This window comes from Leucopleurus acutus (assembly GCF_964270905.1).
Source record: "Leucopleurus acutus genome assembly, chromosome: 17".
Taxonomy (NCBI): Eukaryota; Metazoa; Chordata; class Mammalia; order Artiodactyla; family Delphinidae; genus Leucopleurus; species Leucopleurus acutus.
Genome location: NC_139159.1, coordinates 69,227,933 through 69,250,069, shown reverse-complemented (window position 1 = coordinate 69,250,069; position 22,137 = coordinate 69,227,933). Strand labels below are relative to the sequence as shown.

At 38.6% G+C, this 22,137-nt stretch overlaps 2 protein-coding genes across 2 annotated transcripts in view; one reads left to right on the top strand and one right to left on the bottom strand.

Annotated features, from left to right (window-relative positions):
* Window positions 1–7,997, top strand: part of TATDN1 (TatD DNase domain containing 1) — a 37,836-nt gene extending 29,839 nt beyond the window's left edge. The window contains exons 10-12 of the mRNA XM_082858908.1: window positions 3,300–3,370; window positions 4,526–4,652; window positions 7,871–7,997. Coding sequence (XP_082715034.1) covers window positions 3,300–3,370; window positions 4,526–4,652; window positions 7,871–7,973 — 301 coding nt within the window. The 3' untranslated portion in view covers window positions 7,974–7,997. The remainder of the gene's footprint in view (window positions 1–3,299; window positions 3,371–4,525; window positions 4,653–7,870) is intronic.
* An 891-nt stretch (window positions 7,998–8,888) lies between these two features.
* On the bottom strand, window positions 8,889–20,652 carry RNF139 (ring finger protein 139). The gene is made up of 2 exons (XM_082858905.1): window positions 20,323–20,652; window positions 8,889–10,715 (listed from the first exon to the last, which is right to left on the bottom strand). The coding sequence occupies exons 1-2, from the start codon at window positions 20,501–20,503 to the stop codon at window positions 8,902–8,904; spliced, it is 1,995 nt and encodes a 664-aa protein (XP_082715031.1). The 5' UTR covers window positions 20,504–20,652; the 3' UTR covers window positions 8,889–8,901.
* Window positions 20,653–22,137: the final 1,485 nt, after the last annotated feature.

The following is a 22,137-nucleotide window of genomic DNA, read 5'->3' as shown; positions in this document are numbered from 1 at the left end:
TCAGTAAGCAGTCAGTCTCCATTTCTAGTCCATGCCTCACCCTGCCCTCCTCTGTGCTGCTTGTCTTCCAGTCCAGAGACGGCACACATCTCTCTCTCTGTCTCTGCCTCTCTCTCTCGGGCCAGGGTACCGGGCAGTTGTCATCTCTGCACCAATTTATTGGAAAGTAATCTGAGAATCCCATCTTCTCTTTACCCTGACTTTTCAAGCAATCCCCATTTCAGTCCCCTGCCCTGCCCCATCCTTTCTAGGTACCTAGTTCTTCCAGTTCTTAGAACTTCCTTGGGAGAATTGGTTGGCTTATCTTCAGTATCTCTCTACAAGCACATAGCACTTAAGTCACTTAGCACGTAAACATAGATCGTTTACCACTTCTCTATCTACTTTCTGCTTTATATTTTGTGATGAGTTAGAAATGTCTCCTAGTTTCATCAAAACATGCTGTTTCTTCTTATTTTGGGATGATTTTCAAGAGAACGGGGTAGAGACCTTTATTTCACAAACTTGAACTGTACTTCTGTCTTAGAGGTTTCTAAGTGATCTTGAGTTTATAAAGACTTGGCTTTAAGCTAATTACTTGATTTTTTTTTTCTCCTACATTAACTCAGAATTAATGGGTCAGTAGTTTATTTAGTTGAAGTCAATATTTCTGTACTTCTTTTGAAATTCAGTTTAGAGTAGTCTTAATCTGAGTTTCTGGGGTATGGTAATTTAATCTGTTTACATTATGATATAGTCTTTGGTTTCTAAAGATTAAATTAGAATTTTTCCCCCCAAGAAAATGGGAAAGTTTCAAATTTGACCACAGAATTATGCACATGCTCTTCCTTAAATGGGAAACCTTAATAGAGATTCTGGCTTTGATTAAAAATATTTCTTCTGATAGTATATAGTTCTGTATTTAGATCAGTTTTTTTTTTAACTGATGTGTAGTTTATTTAAATATTGTTTCAAGTGTACAGCAAAGTGATTCAGTTATACATCTTTTCCATTATAGTTTATGACAAGATATTGAATACAGTTCCCCGTGCTATACAGCAAATCCTTCTCGTTTGTCTATTTATATATGGTAGTGTACATCTGTTAATACCATACTCCCAGTTTATCCCTCCCCGCCTCCCTTTCCCCTTTGGTAACCATAAGTTTGTTTTCTATGTCTGTGTAGATCAGTTTTTACAAGCATTAATATATGTAGGAAAAGAGTCAATCAGACAGTTTGTTTTCATGAGATTAAAAATATGCAAATACTCCAAAAATTTGGTCATGTTTTAAATTTAGTATCCATATCAAATATATCAGCATATTTTAGAAAATATATTGACCAAGTATTAAGCTGGTTGAAAATAAGAATTTTGTTTTTTTCTAGAGAACACTAACAAAAGGCTGGTACTTACGGTAAACCAGACACACATTTCCCTCCTACCCCTCCTAAAATGCTAAAATAAAATTATATTCAAAAAGGAAAAGTAAAGAAAAAAAGGCCAAAGTTTTGCTAATGGAGAAATGTTTTGTAGATTTCTGGAAGACAGATTAAATTGGAAGAGAAAACTTAGACGACTGTACCACTAAAGGGCCTCAGAGGAGATGGGAGCAGGTGTTGCAGACAGAATCCCAGAAAGGCTTCGGACTTAGAATGGCGACCAAAACAGGGTGATTGAAGGCCTATATAGAGAAAGATACCAATCCCCATATCCACTCCCATGCACAGAGTACAAAGGAGCAAGCATTTATACTCAGGGGGGAAAGTAATTTTTTCTCAAGAAACCTGAACAAACTGGATTATTGAGGACTAAGACTTGGAATGCTTATGTCGATCCCAGAGGAAAGCATTCAGTGGGTGGGACGGGATCATCCAGGAGTTGATAATTGATGGGGCTATAGGTAATAGATACATGGAGAAGGGGGTGCTGTGTTATTCTAGTTATGTGTATATTTGAAACTCTCCATTAATGAAAAGTTATATCAAGTCCTGAAGTTAAAAATGCAACATAAGGACAGTATGTCATCACATATATAGCAAACCATCCCAAAACTCATTGACATATTACAGTAAACTTTTTTTTTTTTTTTTAAACACTCATGGGTCTTTGGGTCAGCTGGGGTTTAATTGATAGAGGTGAACTCTGCCACAGGCTCCATGTTGGGTTCAGATCTTCGCCATGTGTTTTCATTCGGGATGCCCAGGCTAAAGAGGTAACAGTTACTTAGTGCATGCTAATCTCAGAAGATCATGAGGGTGCCATTGCAAATCACGAAAGTGCATTCCAAGCCTCTTGGCCATATCATCCCATTGGTCAAAGCAAGTCTTGAGGCCATGGCCAGAGTCAGGTTCCTTCTTCCTACTAAGAAATCATGGCAAGGGTGCAGATATGTAATTCTGTCAAATGAGAGAGAATTGGAACCAATAATCCTGTCTATCTCAGGGTGTGAAAATGAAAATTAATTCCCCAGAAAAAAAGGTATGAAAGAAACACGGCCTCGGAGACCAATTCAGGAGTCCTAAAATTGACTAATAGAAGTCCCAGAGAGAAGAAAGAAAATGAAAGAGGAAAAGCCCTGTTTTTCCATAATATGTTCCCAGTTAGGGGTGGGGAAGAGTCTAAATTGGAAGATTCCAGCTGCCTAAATGGATGAAAAGGTTTTATGCCCGGACACATTATCACATTTCAGAATATCAGGAGTAATGGAAGATCTTAAAAGTTTCCAGATTTGTGGGTGGGTTGTGGTGGGGTCTAAACAGGAATAATAAAACTGGCATCTCCTAACCAGCTTTCTAGTTTCATACCATGTTAAATACTCATAGTTCTAACAGTGGTTGTGATTTTCATCCTTTGTGAAGATTCTATTTCTGATTAGTGAAACATGAACCTTGAGTATCTGATTCCTTCATACCAGTGAATCCCTGGGTATTTGGCCCATAAAGAAATTGGCCATACCTTCAAATGCAGCCTTATGAGCTCTAAATTATGCAAATTACCCAGAGACGCAAATAAATTCTTTTCAAAGAATTGTTTAACATAGACTGTTACAGAAAGTTATTGGACGATCAACCGAAGGCACAAAAAATTGCACCCCCTAAAGGCAGGATCTGGTTGGAATAGATCTTAACCTGGATTCTGTAAGGATGGGAATGTGCGAATACTTTCTAAAGTATACTTCCATTGTAGCCAACCAAAGTTTTGTTTCAGGATTTTGGGTTAGTTCTGTAATCTGTTTTAGACAAGTTTATAATATGAAAAAGTTGCTGTTCATTAAATGCACCTTTTTATTTTATATATGAATAACTTTTTTTTTTCAAGCTCACTGAAAACTGAGGCTAATTTGGAAGTTCTGAAGTCAATACCTAGTGAAAAATTAATGATTGAGACTGGTAAGTTTGCTTTTAGAACTTAATTTTCATATTAAACCATACCCAAAAAGAGCTAGAGAAAAGTAAACAAGTATTATTTTATTAGCATGCTCCACCTCAACAATTATACTTTTCAGGAAGTCTTTGGGAGCTGTAATGGAAAATATTTACACAAGCGAGTTTTTCAATTTTAGAAGTCTGACTAAGCCTAAGCACTTAAGAATGGAACGTCAGACCATGTGGGTAACTAAGGAGGCTGTTGTATTAAACAGGAGTCTTAACTAAGCATTTCACCTCAGGCTTTCAAAAACTATTCAGAATTTTTTTTAAACAATGTCTTCTTTGTAATGGCTTAATTGTACAATACTTTTTAAGTAAAGTGCAAACATTTAAATCAATTGGATTTAAGAATTTTAGCAATTAATCTGCTGCCTCTCAAAGTAAGACAAAGTTAGAAGCTAAAAATTTTATCTCTACCCTGAGCTCAAGGCTCTTCTTATACACATGGACTTTTTTAGTAAAGTCAAGACTGAGCCATTCTGAAGAAATCAGGTGTATTTCCTTGGGGAGTCATGAAAACTAAATTATCTTATTAAAAATACAATGGTTGTAAAATGTGTAAACTACTACAATTCTTTATTAGAGATTTAGGTAAGTAAATAATCCCAGTATTCAAAGCCACTGTTTTTGGGACTTCCCTGGCCGTCCAGTGATTAAGCTTCCACTGGAGGGGGGACGGGGTTCGATCCCTGGTCATCAGGGAACTAGGATCCCGCATGCCACGTGGCACAGCCAAAAAAAACAAACAACAACAAAAAACAAAAAAAATCAAAGCCACTGTTTTACATTCAGTAGGGGCAAACAGAAGTTTAACTTAAATGTTTTCATGTTACAGTTGTATTTCTTTTAGCTTTAGATTTTTTAAAGCATACCATACACCAACAATACTGTTAGTGGGGAAAAAAAGAAATAAAAGTTTAAGAATTTGTACAGTTCAAGATTTTATCTTGTACTTTTCTTAAAGCTGTTTTCTGTTGCCTTTTACCATTTTTTAAGCTGAATCATGGTGTATATTTTAGAGGTTATATAATAGTTTAATAATATTCATTAAAAAAACAATAATTTAAAAAGGTAAAAATCTCTTTGAGAGACTTCTCTTTCTTCGCTTAACTCTAGATGCACCTTGGTGTGGAGTCAAAAGTACACATGCTGGATCAAAATATATAAAAACTTCATTTCCCACCAAAAAGAAGTGGGAAAATGGGCACTGTTTGAAAGACAGAAATGAACCCTGCCATATAATGTAAGTATCTTGTTTTCATGGTCTCCAGAACATTGAAGTCAACCATCAAATGCCATTTACAAAATGAACTCAAGGGACAGAATTAAAGTTGGGTGAAATCCAAGTGAAGTTATCAAACACCATTTTAATGCAGTTATTTGGAGGAATTCGTGCCTAATTGCTGTGTATCAGCTCCTTTTTTCATATCCTCTCAACCCAGAGTGGTTTTATTACAGAGTAAGAACTTCATGTGATCTTGGTCATTTGTCATTTTGTAGGGAGGGAAAAAGATCTTAAAGCTATCCATACATAGAATCACCTTACCTGGCTTAAGTTCTGTTATCTTGCAGGTTTCCTGCTGATGTATAAAAGCACAGTCTTAGCAGAAGACCTTTTTTTAATGGTATCTGTATTTTAAGTGATTTGACAGCTTGAATGAACCTAAGAAATAACACAGTTCTTTAAGCCTCTGAACAAAAGGACAAATTATAGAAATGATTTCCTTTTTCCAACCGAGAAAAAGGGCAGAACTTTATAGAATTTTATTTCCTAGGGAAAAAAAAACTAATTCAGAATCATTTTTTAAACTAATACAGAGCACATGTGAAAAGGGCGGTATTACACATCTAACTGCCAAGGAGCTGTACAGCATATTGTAATTTATAGGAAAAGTTTATTTTAATGGGCCTGTCATCCAGTTTCTTTTGTTGCACAAGCAGTAATTTAAATCTGACTGTATCAATCTAGTATGGCTTACCAGTTCGGGCAACTGGATATATTTATCACACATTCATAAAAATTAATATAGGATTGTTGTAGTAATTCCTTTAATATGCTCCATCTTTTTTTAGTAGTTTTAACAGGTAAGAATATATTAGATAAGCCAGATCTAAAATTCAGTGAGCAGAAAAATAAAGAATTATTCTATAAAGAAACACTGGAAAGATTTTCCTTTATTAACATGCTGATGTTGGCAAAGACTTTAAAACTGAATGTTTTAAAATCTGTAGGGTGAGGAATATATTTAAACTCTGATTAGTAAAGAAACACTTGTAATTTTTATGAAATGTAGGTACTTGCAAGTTCAGTCCAGAGACATTTCAGTAATTCTTTGGAGATTTAAAAGGACAGTAGAGACAAGAAACTGGCAGTTTTCCAGCAGCCAGCTTAGAGGAAGTAGTTGCCAACAGTGTATCTAAATTGGTTTTCCACACTGCCTTAATCTTAAGTAAAAGTATAGCTGTTGACTTTAGCTGCATATTTTCAAGACAAAATTTTAAGGTGTTTCTAAATGCAGACTATTAAGAACCAAGAAGGCTTTTGAGTATCTACTGCAATCATGAATACCAGTTCTGAGTAGGCAGAGCTTGGGAAAATCAACATTTGCAAACTGAAAAATTTTAAACCACATTTCAGAAATACACATGCCCCTAGTCTAATGCGAAATATTAATTAGCAAGTTAATTCCTACTTACAGTCATTTTTATAAACTCCATCTGTTAAGAGTTTTATGTTCCAATTATTTGTATAGAGATCTCTGCCCCCACCCCCCGCCCCCATTAGATTATAAGTTCCTTGAAATACATTTTGGAGCTCTTGCCAAATATCAGGAAAGGTACAAGTTACTGAGACTACACAGAAGAATCAAGACCGTTCCCACCCTCATCCCACCAGATGAGTAGGTACACTGTGCCAGGCACTTTAGTTAAGGCGTTAACCAAGTCTGACAAGGATCCTCCTAGAGCAAACAAGCAGATAAAAAGTATAATCCAAGATAGTAGTGCTGTTATAGAGGTATGAACATATAACTGGGACCACAGGACAGAGCAGCTGCCTGCCCTGAGGGGAAATGGAGTGCTTAACTAAGGTGACATTTCATCTGTTTACTAAGTTGGACCAGGAGTTAGGCCAGACCAAGACAAACACCTTCAGCGAAGGCAGACTGAAGAAGAGCTTGGAACAATGACTGCAGTGTGGCATAAAGTAGGATGCTCGGTAAGTGATAGGGAAGGTACTGTAAGGCCAGAGAGTGAGGGCTTTTGTGTGCCACCCTTAGGAATTTAGATTTTATCAGAACCCAAAGGATTTTAAGCAGGAAAGCTATTAACTGGTATCAGTGTGGAGAAAGGACCAGAAGGGAGATTGGTGGCAGGAATCATACTGATTTCCCAGTATTATGTATTTCCAATTCCAAGTAGTTAATAGAAGAAAAATCTAGTTTGCTAAGAAAATTGAATCTTTAGTGTCACTTTCAGTGTTAACAGATTTGCTTTTAGCCTATTTTGACTGTCAGATAAAAACTGTATAGTCAGTTCATTTAATATAAACAAGGCTTTTGTTACTCCTATAGAATTTAAAAGTTCCAGTTAATCTGTAATCTCTGTCCCTGATTCCTTTAGGTGTTCATATTTTAAAAACCCATAAAGGGAACAAAAAGCTTAAGACAAAGAATATTTCAATGTCTAATTCTGACTTTGAACTTTCTAATTCATGTATAAGAAATATTGTCTACATATAATATTGCTAGAAAACAGCTACTGATAATTATCATTATTCTAGGCAAAGAAACAGAAAGATTCACACCTTTCTGTTGAAGGGGAAAACATAGGACGTTCTCTCTCCCCATCCCCCCTAATAACCATACATTGTTCTAAGTAACTTGCTCTAACTTCCTTTGTTGTCAGTCTGCTGGTGGTGATGCAGCAATTTCTTGCTGTCCTTTACGACCAGTTCTCTAAGCAGTGGCTTTCAAATTTTAACTGCTATCCCCACAGTACCACACTGTGACTCAGTACACTTGCATGTATAAAACCCAAACAAAAATGAAACAGTACTTGCCTTACTAAATGCAGTGTGCTTTTCCTTTTTATTTTTTAAAAGCGCATCATGACCCACTAATGTGTAATTAACCCACAGTTTAAAAGGACTCTTCATTTCCACTGGGTTAATTCCGTAATTGTGGTACACATAATATGGGCTGGTTTTGTAATTTACTTGAACCTGGTGCCTGGCTCTAGTTATATGCAAGACTGTCTCAGAAATTTGTCTTTAACTGCTCTGTTTTAAATATCCTAGCAGTTAAACTTTCTGCTAACGTTGCTGAAAACTTTAATGCCTGCTCGGCTTTTTATGTTAAAAGATGCTAAAACAGTATCTTTTCCTTTATGTGAAAAAAGATAATACCTTTAAAACAGAATATGTACTTAGAAATGTAACCATCCATTTTTGTTCTGTTTTAGTCAAATACTGGAAATAATGTCAGCAGTAAGAGATGAAGATCCACTGGAACTAGCCAATACGCTATATAACAACACTATTAAAATATTTTTTCCTGACATGTAACTGGTATGTGTCTCCCATTTTTCCATCATGTACATAAAATTTCATGGTAAAACTTAAAAGTTTCAATAAAGGAATTCTCTGGAAGTTGTCTAAAGAGGTATTATATCACTGTATGCCACCCATGAAGTCAGATGAGAATTTTTTAAAGTCACTTAATGTCTTAGTTTAAAATAGTGAAATCCCCCAAATATTTCATGTTGTAATCTCTTCAAAAGTTCAAAAGGACAGTTTTATGTCAACTCTGCAAACAGATTGGCTAACAAATATAGTGATTTTTACATCAAAATAGCACATCCTGGTTTATACCAAAGGTTAGTTGATATATAAATAAGCCTGTTTCTCAACTCACACACTCTCCGAATTGTGACTTTCAAACCCAGCTCGACCCCAATGCTACTCTCAAATTTCAAAAAAGTGTCTCAATCACTTCTGGCAGCCTATTTTTTTTCCTTAGTTTTAAAAATACTCTACATTTAGCATTTATCCTCTGGTTGGTCCAAATTATCTGATTTCTTTGATTTAATACGGTTTCCCCTGATTTGCATTTTTATTCTCTCCCATCCATTTTAAAGAAAAACTAGGGTCCAGAGTTAGATACATTATATACTTCCATTGAGGAATCTTTGGCACAGTTGACGCACCATATTATTACATCTATTAAAAAGTTATTTGTTCAAATTTGTCATAAAAATGTGAAAATTTTATTCTATGTACAATAATGTACACAAATTTAAATAGGTCACCAAAGAGACCAGAAGTAATTGAAGAGGTATATTTACAGTAGCACATCACAGTAAACGGAAAACCATTCACAGATTCAACATTGATACTGTTTTTGTGCTTGGTTACACACTGAAGTGAAGCATATTACTCCATTTTGGATGAACTGAATTTTAAACAAATACCTCAATGATTAGTAAATGCTATTTTAATCAGTATCATCATTAATCAGTTCTTCAGCTGCTGTGCCTGTGTGCTGAATCACTCCATTTCTTTCTCTTTGAGCGTCGTCATCACAGTCTGAACTGTCGTCATTCAATTCCCTGTCAGATTCAGCAGCAGCTTCTCTTACAGCTTCCTCTGGATTTTCATTGGGTGCGATAAATCCATTGTTGTTAGATATATTTGAATTATCCTTGGTATCATCTTCAATGTACACTTTCTGATGGCACATCGGACAAGTATCTTGAATGTACAGCCATTTCCGAAGGCAAAGTGCATGGAAATAATGATTACATGGTGTAATACGAGCAGATGTTGTAAACTCATGATAGCAGATTGCACATACATCATCTATTTCTTGTAGGCGGCTCCCTTTTATTTCAGGAAGTGAATTGATTTTTTTTACAGCAGTTCTACGATTCATGAATGTCTTCCAGCCATTTTTTGCTTGTAAATAGATGTTAAAATAGGCATGTAAGCACATCATACAAGCCCGAATTTTACTTCCTGACTCAAACATCATAGTATAAGCCCCATTTCCAAACATTACCACCCCAAATATAAATTCAATAATATTGCCTGTTGAACGAACATAGTAGACATAATCATCAAGCTTTTCCCAGAGGACATTATAGTAGCCATCAATCATGAATAACGTATAAACAGTGAGAGAAACAATTACTTTTAAGCAGAGTTCCACACAAAAGGCTGTAACTGCAAACAACCATGTATTTAGTGCATAGTGATGCCAAAGAACGTAACTGAGTATAACAGGAAGAATAAACAGGCAAGCAGAGACAAAGAGCACAGGAAAATGTCTACGAAAAGATGACACATGAGAGGCACTGAGAGACATTAATACAGGGTCTGTCATTCCGTGGATGAAATGCAGGACTGCTGTTAATAAAAGGCACATGTTTCTACTTAAGCGAATAAGTCTCTCTTCTGGTCTTAGCCCACTTAAACCAGTCTGAAGAGCCAAAATAAAAAATAAAACAGGTGCTACAAAGCCAAGCCGCCTGTCATCTTCTTCAGTTGATCCAATAAAGGCCAATATTCCAAGACCCAAATAATGGGCTATTGAGGAAATTACAGCACTCATGCCCAGTACAGTGAGTGTAGAATCACATCCACTAATTATAAGATTACAAATGAGGTCCCAGAAATCATCCCAAGAAATAACGAAGGAATCAGTTTCATTTGCCATCCTTAAAATGTACATTAATACCGTAGCCTGAGCTGTAATTCTTGTTAGCCAAAAGACTCTCAGTACAGCTGGGAAACGAATCCTCTTCCATGTGTCCTCCATTAATAACTGTAATCCATAAATTCGATACATGTGCCTTACTAAAAGATAAACGTATCTTGTGGAATAATAAAACCACTTAAGTTTCACTGCCAAGACAAGCACTGTATTTAACGTGAGAATCAAGGAAGAGGTAAAAACTAAAGTCTCTCGGATGTGTAATGGTAGCTCTGTGATTAAGCCTATTACAGGAACCAAGAGATCCAAAATAATTAACTGTGAATAGACGGAATGAATTTGGAGTAGTGTAATGTATCCAATTCCAAATGTTAGCTGTAGAACGATGAGTGCCATCCACAGCGAGGGCCCTTTTCGAGGAAGCAGCTCAATTCCAAAAGCTGATGTGTTGTAGGCACCATAGAAGTCAATGTGCAAAGCAGCATAATAATTTACCAACACTGAAGTTGCAGCTAATAGAAAGGCTGAGCTGTACATGTAAAACTTGAAAAGTGATCGCTGTGACAAGATCAGAACAATACTGGATACAAATATACCTAAAAAAAAAAGAAAGGACATTCGAATGAAACATTTTTAAAGAATGTTTTTTCCACTAACAGTTATGATATTCTTCCTTTAGTAAGGAAGTATGAATATTTTCAAACTGATGAATGTTAAGCCTGAATACAATTTAGGCTTAAAGGCCAATAAATGTTTTTTGTAAAGTCAAAGTTCAACAGGACAGATCAAACATCCTTAAAAATCCTACCCCTTATTTTCTAATTTCCAAAGTAATTCAGGTAGTAGTATATGTCCAAATTACTAAATTATCTTCAAGATGAGTTTGTCATGATATACAGTTTAAGAAGTTTGAAACCTGAAAGAACATATTCATAATTAAAAATATTTAAGATAATTCCATTACCAAAACATTAAGAATTAAAAGTAACCCAAATGGAAAACTTGTTCCTATTAAATCTGAGATTTCTTTTTCTCAAACGTGTTCTTTAGGAAATCAAGTTTAAGTTTCACACTTACCCCTAATTCCTCCTTTTACTCAAACTGAACTCCTGCTGGCTCTTATTTTTCCTGCCCCTTAAATTTGAGCATTCTCCTTCAGGTCCAAATTCACTTTTTTTCTGTACATACTTTCCTCAGATACCAGACATTTCCTCCAAGTTTCCTTTTTCCTGTATGTTTGAATCTTTTTCTTCAAATAGTCAACCCTTTTTACTGTTCTTCAAATTACGAAAGTAACATTCAGAAAACCACACGTTTTAATAAATCTTCCCCCTCCCCCCCCCCGTAAGCAACCAATGTATAGTCTGTTGTGCATCCAGCACCATCTTTCTTGGTGCTCTGACAAATTTTTAAGTGAGATTACGATAAACATTATTATCCAAGGTTTCAGCTATGGGAACCACACCCAAATATTCACCTACTTACACTTCTACATTACAACTGCAACACCCAAAACTTCTAAAACCTACTGAACCTACTCTCACCTCAAACAGCTCTTCCTCGCGATTTCCAATGTCAGTCAGAGGTACCATTGTTATTCTCCTAACAGCACCTCTAGCCCCTCATCCTCAAACTCTGACAATCAGTGACAAATTTTACTAATACCTATACCTTCCTTTTCTCAGTGACACCCACCTATTAGTCTGTCTCTGAAAACTCTCTCATCCAAATCCATCTACAAGCCGTCACCAAATTGCCTTTCTTCATGTCTCTGCTCAAAATACTGCAGCAGCTCTGAAATTACTATCAATTAAAACCTACACTCCTTGTCCTAACATTCAAGGACCCAATTTGCTTTAAAGTAATAATCCTCCCAACACACACACCAATGCTCCAGATTTCTTTCCCAAACATACCCCTTCTTCTCTGCCATGATTACAGCTGTATTTACATTCTTCTCTTTGCCTGGCAGAACGGCCCCATCAACTTCCCAAATCCCTGACTGTTCAAATCCTACCCATCCTACAAACCCACTTTTCCTGATACTGACTGTTCCTTCAGCACATCTACAGAACTTGGTGAAACTCCTGATACTCATATACCACCTGACACTGAAGTTTGTAGTTATCTGAGTAGGTACCTACTAGCAAGCAAGGATCCTGCCTTTTACATCTATAGATCCCGAAATATTTTGTAGAAAATAAAATAATTGGGGAAATAAACGTTTCTGTTGAATTCTGTGTTCTATTTTTAAAGGCAACCATAAAATACAGCCCACTTGGAAATTGAAACCTATGAAAAGGTAAGACAAAGCTGAGAAATCAGACCTTGGAGTACCGAAAAAGTGACAAACTCCAAATTAAACATCCATCTATCTATCCATCTGATTTCAGCATGCAACCAAGACCAACACTGCATAATACCATAGAGCCATTCCACAATCTACTGCAGTTAAAAGCAAGGGCCAAGTTCCTCCAAATGATGACTTTGCCCACAAACTTAAAATTTTATCCTGTGCCTATTTGTCAGGTCATTTGTGAAAAGGACAACAAAAGAAAACAATCACCTGGAAGATACATCAACCTCTGCGCAAGAACCACCCAATTCGCTGAACAAGTGGGCCACTAATAATCCTCCCAAAGAGCCCTTTCAACAGAAAATGGGCTTTTTTTTTTTGAGCAGGTTTAGAAACCCTTCCTGTGGAAGGTAACAGGAAATGGAATTTACTCAGCCACCATATGCCATATGTAATCTTACTTTCTCTACACAGAAAAACAAAAGTATTTTTTCCTGAAACAAAACTTAATCTCCTAAAATGCGTCAAAACAAAACCATGATAACTTCAGTTCTATTATGTTACTTTTTAAAAGGGAGAAAGTCAAGCAGGGACTGTAAATTATTTTTAACTTGCTATTCACAAAGTGGTACATTAATCTTTACTTGTGAATATTCATGAACTGTGCTGTAACTTATAACCAGATCTTTTTATTCTAATAGCTTTTTTTCCCCGATGCTTATTTTTACACAGATTAAGGAATTATTTGGGTTTTAGAAATACTTCTGGACAAAAGAGAGTGTGATAGACAAATAGTGTAGTGAGACTACCTCAAAGTTTGGATGTCTCCTAGCAAGTAACAATCTGATACTTTTTTTTTTTTTAAAGTAAACACCCCTAAAGTTGATTTGTCTCCATTTAATCTTTTTTTTAAATTTATTTATTTATTTTTATTTTTGGCTGCGTTGGGTCTTCGATGCTGCGCGCGGGCTTTCTCTAGTTGCAGTGAGCGGGGGCTACTCTTCCTTGCGGTGCGCGGGCTTCTCATTGCAGTGGCTTCTCTTGTTGCGGAGCACGGGCTCTAGACGTGCAGGCTTTAGTAGTTATGGCATGCAGGCTCAGTAGTTGTGGCGCACGGGCTTAGTTGCTCCCTGGCATGTGGGACCTTCCCGGACCAGGGCTCGAACCCATGTTCCCTGCACTGGCAGGCAGATTCTTAACCACTGTGCCATCAGGGAAGCCCCTGATACTACTCTTTCTTGATTAAAATTATTCCCCAAGATTTAATAATGACCAAACATTTCAAGAATAATATAAAATTATTTTAATTTTATTATTGTTTATTATTTAAAATTATTTTAATTTTTAAAATTCTTAAATTTTTCCTTTATACTCATGTTCCTGTGTATGGAATGTAGAATCAGCTCTCATTTCACAGGAAAAAAAAGTCAACTTTCCAAATCTCTCAAGTAATATTCCCTCTCATGGCCTTCGGGAAGTGTTGTCAATAATATCAAAGTTTCATTGCATTTTCACAACTTCAGACATGCAACTCTTGATATTTAACCTGTAGGCCTAAGTAAATTAAGCCCCAGGACAGTTTCCTCATTAGGATTTAAGAGTGACCTGCAACAAGTAATCAAGGCTATATATAAATGCTACTTTATAAAGAAAAATCACCTTGGGACAGTGGTGCATAGAATTAACTGGAATCACAATTCAGGGATCCAATTCTCCAGTGATTAGAGAGCCTCACTAAAGTGCTCAAGGTAGGAAAACGGCAGGTATCAAAATCAATTCAGAGCTTTGAAGATATACATGAACTCAATTCATGAAAGAGTTCAGGGCCTTTTCAATTTGGATTACCAAAAATGAGCAAACAAAACAAGCTGAAAACAAAAAAGAAACCACCATGCATGTTACACAGCAAAGTGTTTAATTCTTTTATGTGTAAAGTCCATTCATACCCTTAACCTTTCTGGAAGTTGGGGACTAAAAATTAGAAGGAAATAAGACATAACTCCCCAGGTACCTTAAATACCTTTAATATAAAATCTAAAGCAAGCTGTGGAAAAACATTTCAATGCCTGACAGAATAAAGACGGAACAGTACAAAAATGTTTTAACTACATTACTCCCAAGAGAACCATATGCAATGAAATATAGAACAAAGTAAATAAAACATCTTGGGATGTCAGTCTGTAGGTGTACTTGACAAACTATAGCATAAAGAAAATTTTTCTATCAAACTCTTACTTTAGGTTAAAAAAAGGGTATTCTAAGTTTTTTATTAATAAGATAAATTTTGCTTTTAAATTAAATTTTTAACTATGTGTTTATTAAAAAGAAATATAGGAACATGATTTTTTTTTAAAAGTTCAACCCTATAGGTATTAAATGAAAAGTTAACCAAGTTTTGCATAAATAAGCACACATTCATGGATAAATACTTATTTTTGCTTTTTACCCAAAGGAGATCTCATTATAATAGTGGAGTTTTTTAACCTTTTCTAAAAATTACATTTCTGATTACTCATCAAAGAGGGCACCTTTCGATTTACTGACCATTCAATGTTTCTTCCTCTGTGAATTGCCAGTTTATCTTTTGCTCAATTATTTACGGAGTTGTTTTTCCTTATTGAATTGTAGTCATTTAAAAAATATTCTGACTACGGACTCTTTGTAGCTATCTGTAATGCAAATATCTTCTCCAGATGTGTGGCCGCTCTTTTCACTTTCTGATGCTGGCTTATGATTAACGGAGGGTTTTAATTTTAATATCATTGAACTTATCAATCATTATTTAATACATTTGCTTTTACATATTTCTAAAGAACTTTTCCCTTACTCTAACCCTAAAAAAAAAATTCTATATTTTTTTGATTGAACTTATCAATCATTATTTAATACATTTGCTTTTACATATTTCTAAAGAACTTTTCCCTTACTCTAACCCTAAAAAAAAAAAATTCTATATTTTCTTCTAAAACTTTTAAAGTTCTGCTTTTCACATTTAGATATTAATCCATTTAGAACTATTTATATATATATTTTATAAATTTATTTATTTATTTTGGCTGTGTTGGGTCTTTGTTGCTGCACGCGGGCGTTCTCTAGTTGCGGTGAGCAGGGGCTACTCTTCGTTGAGGTGCGCGGGTTTCTCATCGTGGTGGCTTCTCTTGTTGCAAAGCACGGGTCCTAGGTGCAGGGGCTTCAGTAGGTGTGTCACAGGCTCTAGAGCGCAAGCTCAGTAGCTGTGGCGCACGGGCTTAGTTGCTCTGCGGCATGTGGGATCTTCCCGGACCAGGGCTTGAACCCGTGTCCCCTGCAATGGCAGGTGGATTCTTAACCACTGTGCCACCAGGAAGTCCGAACTATTTATATATTGATGTGAGGTAGGGATCCAGTATAATTTTTTTCACGTGAATAAATAACCACTAACTTAATAGTCTGTATTTACCTCAATGTATTGTATACTTCCAATTCTACCTCTGAAACACATCAAGTTTCTCTACATACATGGGTGGTCTGTTTCTGGGCTTTCTATTCTGTGCTATTTACTGGTCTATTTGTCCACCTCAGTAGTTCTCAACCAGGATCAGTTTACACACCCTCCCTTCCCCTCCAGTCGTCCGGCCACAGTCCCCACGCCCCCACCAAAGAATTATCCCATCTAAAATGTCAACGGTATCTCTGCTGAGAACCCCTAAGGCTATCCCAATGCAGTCATAATTACTACTGCTTCACTTCACAGGTTTTCTGAGTTCTTTCTACAGCACCAAAAATAACTATCTCATTGTTTTCAACAATTTCATTGCATGGCTGAAACTGATAATATTGTACAATGAACAGATTCTCTTTCAATAGACATTTAGATTAACAATTTGTTTTTGTTTTGTTATTACCAACAATGCTGCAATGAATACCCTTGCCAACAGTTTTTGCACAACTATATCTTCAGGCCAAGTTCTCAGAACTGGAATTGTGAGTCAAAAGGTATACGATGAATTTTAGTTGATAGCACCAAATGGCTTTACACAGAAATAACACCTTACAAAAATTGTTTAACTTCATCTATTTCCCCATACTTCTGCCAAACTAGTTTTTATTCAAACTTTGAATTCTTCACGAATCTCATAAGTGAAATTTTGTTTTAACTACATTTGTTAAATTATAAATAAGGCTGAGTAATTTTTGTTTTGCTTATTGACCATGTGCATTTCATTTACTGTGAAATGCTTATCCTGGGCCCATTTTTCTCTGGGAGTATAAGTTTTTCTTATTGACAGAGTAAAACTTTTATTAGTACTTCAACTAAATATGATGCAAATATTTTCCCCTTAATGTGTCATTTTTAAGAATCTTTGTAAAAAAAGAATTTTTTCATAAAGAAGTTTTTCATTTTTATGTACTCAAATTTACCCTTGTAACTTCTGGATTTTCTTTTATGTTTAGAAAGGACTTTCCACTTCAATGAATTGTCATTATATGAGTAATACTATTAAAACAAACTCCTATGCTTGCATTTTCTGCCTTGGATTTAGACTTGTTAATTCAGCATTACACTGCACTGGGCTGCATTTCATTTAGCATTGAACACCTCCTAAGAATAGCTTAATATTCTTAAAAGTTATATATATTGTGATATGACCTTATTTGGATCTCCAAAATGAGATGCTTTATATTCTGACTTGCTGAAATTCTCTTATTAGTTTGATACCAAATAAAAGTATAGTGTAGTAATAGTTTTTTGTAGGGGTAGGAGACAAAATTCTTCAGACACTAAATAAAACTGGATACAGACTAGATTTCCATGTTTACAATTCCATTTTAAGGAAAAAGGTGAGAGTGACAAATTTTGAGATTTATATACAGTAGCACAGAGAGGTCTACAATTATTAAAAAACTAACCAGATAGAACAATTGATTTCAACCATCCTTTGGTATCTTTTACACACAAACCTGTCACTTTCCATAACAAATAAGATGCTTCATCGAATGGTCCTCAAATAGTTAAGACATTTGTTTTTATTCAGGATGAAATTTTTTACCACCAAAACCAGTTTTTAATAATTTTATCATTCTTACAAATGTCATAAATTAGCATAATTACACTGCCATAATGTGAGGAGCAGTCAAATGATAGATTGGGAAAATATTTTGTATCTCTCATAAAGTCTGACCCAGAGAATACTCTGGGATCAAAATTTTCTAATAAACAGCACCAACATTGTGCTGATGACTTCCAAAAACTGAAATATCTGTAACACAGTATGGTCTTAATTGAAGTATTACAAAAATTTTTTTAAAGCTACCATGTTTACCAGTAGCTAACAATTAAATGGCCCTTACTAGGTTCCAGGTACTGTTACAAGAACTTATGTCCTTATTTATTGCCCTTAACACTCTATAAGAGAGATACACCATTATGATCCATCTTTAAAAAGGTACCGATAAGAAAAGGGAGGCACAGAGCAGGTGTAACTTGCCTGAGGTCACATTCTTCTTTAACCTCTCAAATGCAAACTTCCATGATTTACTACAAAAATAAGAAGCATGGATATAGTACAAGGAAAACACCAGATTACTTTATTCAGTGTTCTTAAACTACAGAAGATTTAATTAAAGAAAATACTCCTTTAAAGCTCCCTAGCCTGAAGCTCAACTCTGAGCACAATGCATTAAAGCACCTGGTCCCCAAGGGGCTCTCAGAGGCCCTGTAGTTACATGCCAGAAGAACACTCAAGACAGTGGCTACACTACTGGCAGAATGAGTATGTGAATCCTCTCAAACCCAGTTTTGTTTTGGTTTCTTTTTTCCAGCTCCTCCACCATGGCCTCCTCCCTCCTCTCAAAGCAGAAGCAGGGAAAGCCCCTCCGACCACCCTCGAGTCCATGTTACAATACATTTGGTTATTCAGTGCCCAAAACTACACTTGGTAATCCCAAATTTCATAAAGTTCCCTAGAGCCTCTGCTCTCTCTCTAGCAAACTCTCTCTTCTCCTGTGGGGTTCAGGAATAGAAGTGATCAGTGTTCTCCATTTCTCAGTCTCCCCAACCCAGGAGTCAGCACAGGTCTTGACTGCACGCATGTCATCAATTAACGTGGAGAGGTACCGCGGGGAGGGGTTGGCATCTATCAGGCTCAGCTGGGACCACCTTTCTATAATGAGACAAGCAACTGCCTGTTAATTTATGATCATAATGAGTGACTTCTAACTGGCAGGAATAAAATGCTTTCCCAACAGGTCCCCATTCTTATTAATTTCATTGTAACATTATTTAACTAACCTCACTTGTATTCCCTATCAGAATTAAACAAAATATGTTAAGTACAAAACATTAAAGCTAGCTAATGTTCTTTTTTTATTGGGGTATAATCAATAGATAACATTATATTAGTTTCAGGTGTACAACATAATGATTCGCTATTTCTATACATTGGAAATCACACAGCTCCATTTTTGCCACAAATAAGAGGGCATTACATTTTGCAGTGGTAAGCAGGATGGCTGGGATTAAGTAGCTGGTGGGTTACTGAGAAGTCTTGTGCTAAAGAACATCACGTTCACATCTGTTAGTTTTAAGATCTAGCATATAATCATTATTATAGCATTCTGTATCTGGACTGCAGCTGTACTGAGGAGGAAGACGAACCAGGCCAGAAGATTGTTAAGCCCAGGTGCTGGCAACCAATTACTTGCCGTGTATCAAAAGCAAAACACTTAACCTCTATCTCTCAGTTTCCTCATTTGTAAAATGAGAATACCACCACCCACCCTCCTTTGAGGGATTTTTGAACGTTAGGTTAGATAATACCAGTGAAAAGGCACTGCAAAAGTAAAGTACCAAACAAATGTAAAGTGGTGTTATAAACAAAACTCAACATTACCACTTTTTTAAAGAGTAGGAATAAAGCAGCAACAGATGGCTCCTAATTCAGAAAGGCTTGGTAAGGATCTCACCATCAGCTCGTCCTCAGCAACACTTCAAAAGCACAGCCTCACTAAAAACTAACACAAGAATTACCTCATCAACAAAATTTGCCACGTTTCAATTACTCAAAAACTTCTTTTAAGCGTAAATCCTTCTCACTCTGGTAATGCAAGTGAAAATGGGGAGTGAAGTATAAGATTCTTTTAACACTCCATTCATATGCAACCAAGACACTGATTTTCAAGTCTTATCACTTCCTAGCCACGTTTTTATAACCGTTCTCAATACCTTCTTCTCTATTCATGGAAAATTTTAGGACTCGTTATAAGTATCGCCTTCTTCGTGAGGATTTTTCTAACAGTTTCAAGGTCTGACATTCTCTTTCGTTTGGATGTCATTTAAATGACAACATACGAGTACCCTGCATTTTGGAAAGGGGGAAACTGAGGCCCAGGCCTCGGCACGACGAGCCCAAGGTCACACACGGCGAGATCAAAAACGTAAGCAGAGTTGCTGTTTTTCCAAGGCTGTCGCATAGAACGCGGTCAAGCACTCATTCCCCTAGAGAAACAGCAGGCACAGAGCCGCATGCTCACACCTCGCTGCTTTCTCCCCGCCCTCCCTCAGAGGCAAAAATGAACAGGAGACTGACTCGCAGGGAGGACCACTCCGCTGTCAACTCTGAGACAAATGTCATCTCCTCCTCCCGTCCGGCCCGCAAAGACGCCCCCAGGGGGGAAACGAAACTAGCGCGCGCGCACACACACACACCACACACACACACACCACACACACACACACACACACACCACCGCCTGCGCGCGGCTGCCCTCTCCCTCTTGCACGTCTCGGCCCGCGAAACTAGTACGTACACACACACACACACACATACATACACACACCCCACGGCCTGCGCTCGGCCGCCCTCTCCTTCCTGCACGTCTCGGCCCGCGGAGCCGTCCCCGGACGCAGGCTACCCCGTCCCCCTCACCAAGGAGCCGGAGGAAGATCTGGAGCCCGATGCAGAACCGGCTTTGGCTGTAATCGTAGTAGGAGTTGAAGATGGCGTCGATGATGTAGAGGCAGGGCACCCGGAGCGCCACTTCGAGCGCCGCCCAGACCTGCTGATGGGCCATCCGCACCTGCTGCTCCGGGGGCCCCAGCGCCGCCATAAGCCGCTGCCACACCGGGGCTGGGCGGGCCGGGTAGAGCCGCGCGGGGCAGGGGCCGGGACGGCGGCCGGGGGCGGAGGCGAAGGCGGGCGACTCCGCCCCCGCCCTCCCTCCTCTCGTGTCTCTCTCACGGCCCGCCCCGCCGCCCGCTCGCGTCTCTCGAGCTGGAGCAGGCGGCGGAGGCGGCGGCGGCGGCTCCCGGGAGGCCTGTGGGTGTCGGTGTTTCCGGCCGGCTATGGTCTGGCTCCTCCTCCCTCCACCGCCTCCCCCGCCCGTGGAGCCACCATCTTGACCTCGCCCGCCCGCCTCTGCAGTTGCTGCTGTTGCCAGGCCCGGAGGCTGCTCCCGCGGTCACGCGAGACCGCGGAAGCCGCGCGCCGACGCTCGCGTCATAATACGGCGCTAGGGGCGCTCCCCTCGCGGTCACCACGCTCGGCGTAGCAGACGTCCCTATCGTTGCCATGGTTTCCGCCCATCTCCGGAGCCGGGGCCGCCTTTGCTGCTTTTGGCGCCACCCAGTGGCGCAGGCGCTGTTGGGCAGCCGCGCCCTCCAGCCTCAGGGTGGGCGCCTCACCCGCAAAGGCGTTGGCGTGTGAGGCAGTCACTGCTTCGTCGGGAGGGAATTATTAGCTGCTTTATTAGAGCCCATTAAACGTCCCATAAACATGATTCAGAACTGCTTGGCAGGAGGAGAGCCAAAGGGCGCCGCCTGCCAGAGCTACTCCACCCCACCGGGAAGCAGGGTCTGAGCGGTCGACCTTCCGAGGAAGATGCTACAAGGCCGCCTGTCGGAGGCGTCGCTGCGTGCGGTGTATGGAGCGGGCACCCTTCGTGGTATTGGGCTTGGAGTGGTAGGCGCTACCGAGAAAAACATCCCTCTCATCTCTGCACATCATCCTTTCTATCTACTACCCGATTAGGCAGAACTGCGGACCGTGGTCGGCCACATTATACTAATGTCAAGGGCAAGAACCCTTTTTTTTTGGTTTTTTATTTATTTTTGGCTGCGTTGGGTCTTTGTTGCTGCACGGGGGCTTTCTCTAGTTTCAGCGAGCCGGGGCTACTCTTCATTGTGATGCGCAGGCTTCTCATTGCAGTGACTTCTCTTGTTGCGGAGCTCTAGGTGTGCGGGCTTCAGTAGTTCTGGCACGCAGGCTCAGTAGTTATAGCTTGCGGGCTCTAGAGTGCAGGCTCAGTAGTTGTGCTGCACGGGCTTAGTTGCTCCGCGGCATGTGGGATCTTCCCGGACCAGGGCTCCAACCAGTGTCCCCTGCACTGGCAGGGGAATTCTTAACCACTGTGCCACCAGGGAAGTACCAAGAACTCATTACTAATGTGACTTAAGGGCAAGAACTCTGACCTCTGTCTTTGTTTCTAATCTTTGAGGTAAGAACACACAGTCAGTGCCTTCTTTCCTTCTCAGGGCAGAAGAGGCCATACTTTTTTGTTTTTGTAGAGGATCAGAACATGCCACCCCAAAATATGTTACTTTGACATGATTATTTTGAACTGAAGACAGTTGAGAAACAGCAGGAACGAACAAAAAGCTCTCCAGCTCAACACTTCCCTCCTTCCCATTTGCCTGAAAATAGGACATAAATTTCTATTGGTAAAGGTGTCTCCCTCTCCCTTAC

Excerpts from the sequence above, each read along its gene's own strand:
- RNF139 (XM_082858905.1), bottom strand. The coding sequence starts at position 20,503 with ATGGCGGCGCTGGGGCCCCCGGAGCAGCAGGTGCGGATGGCCCATCAG. Across the intron at positions 10,716-20,322 it reads GATCTTCCTCCGGCTCCTTG|GTATATTTGTATCCAGTATT; the intron begins GTGAGGGGGACG and ends TTTTTTTTTTAG.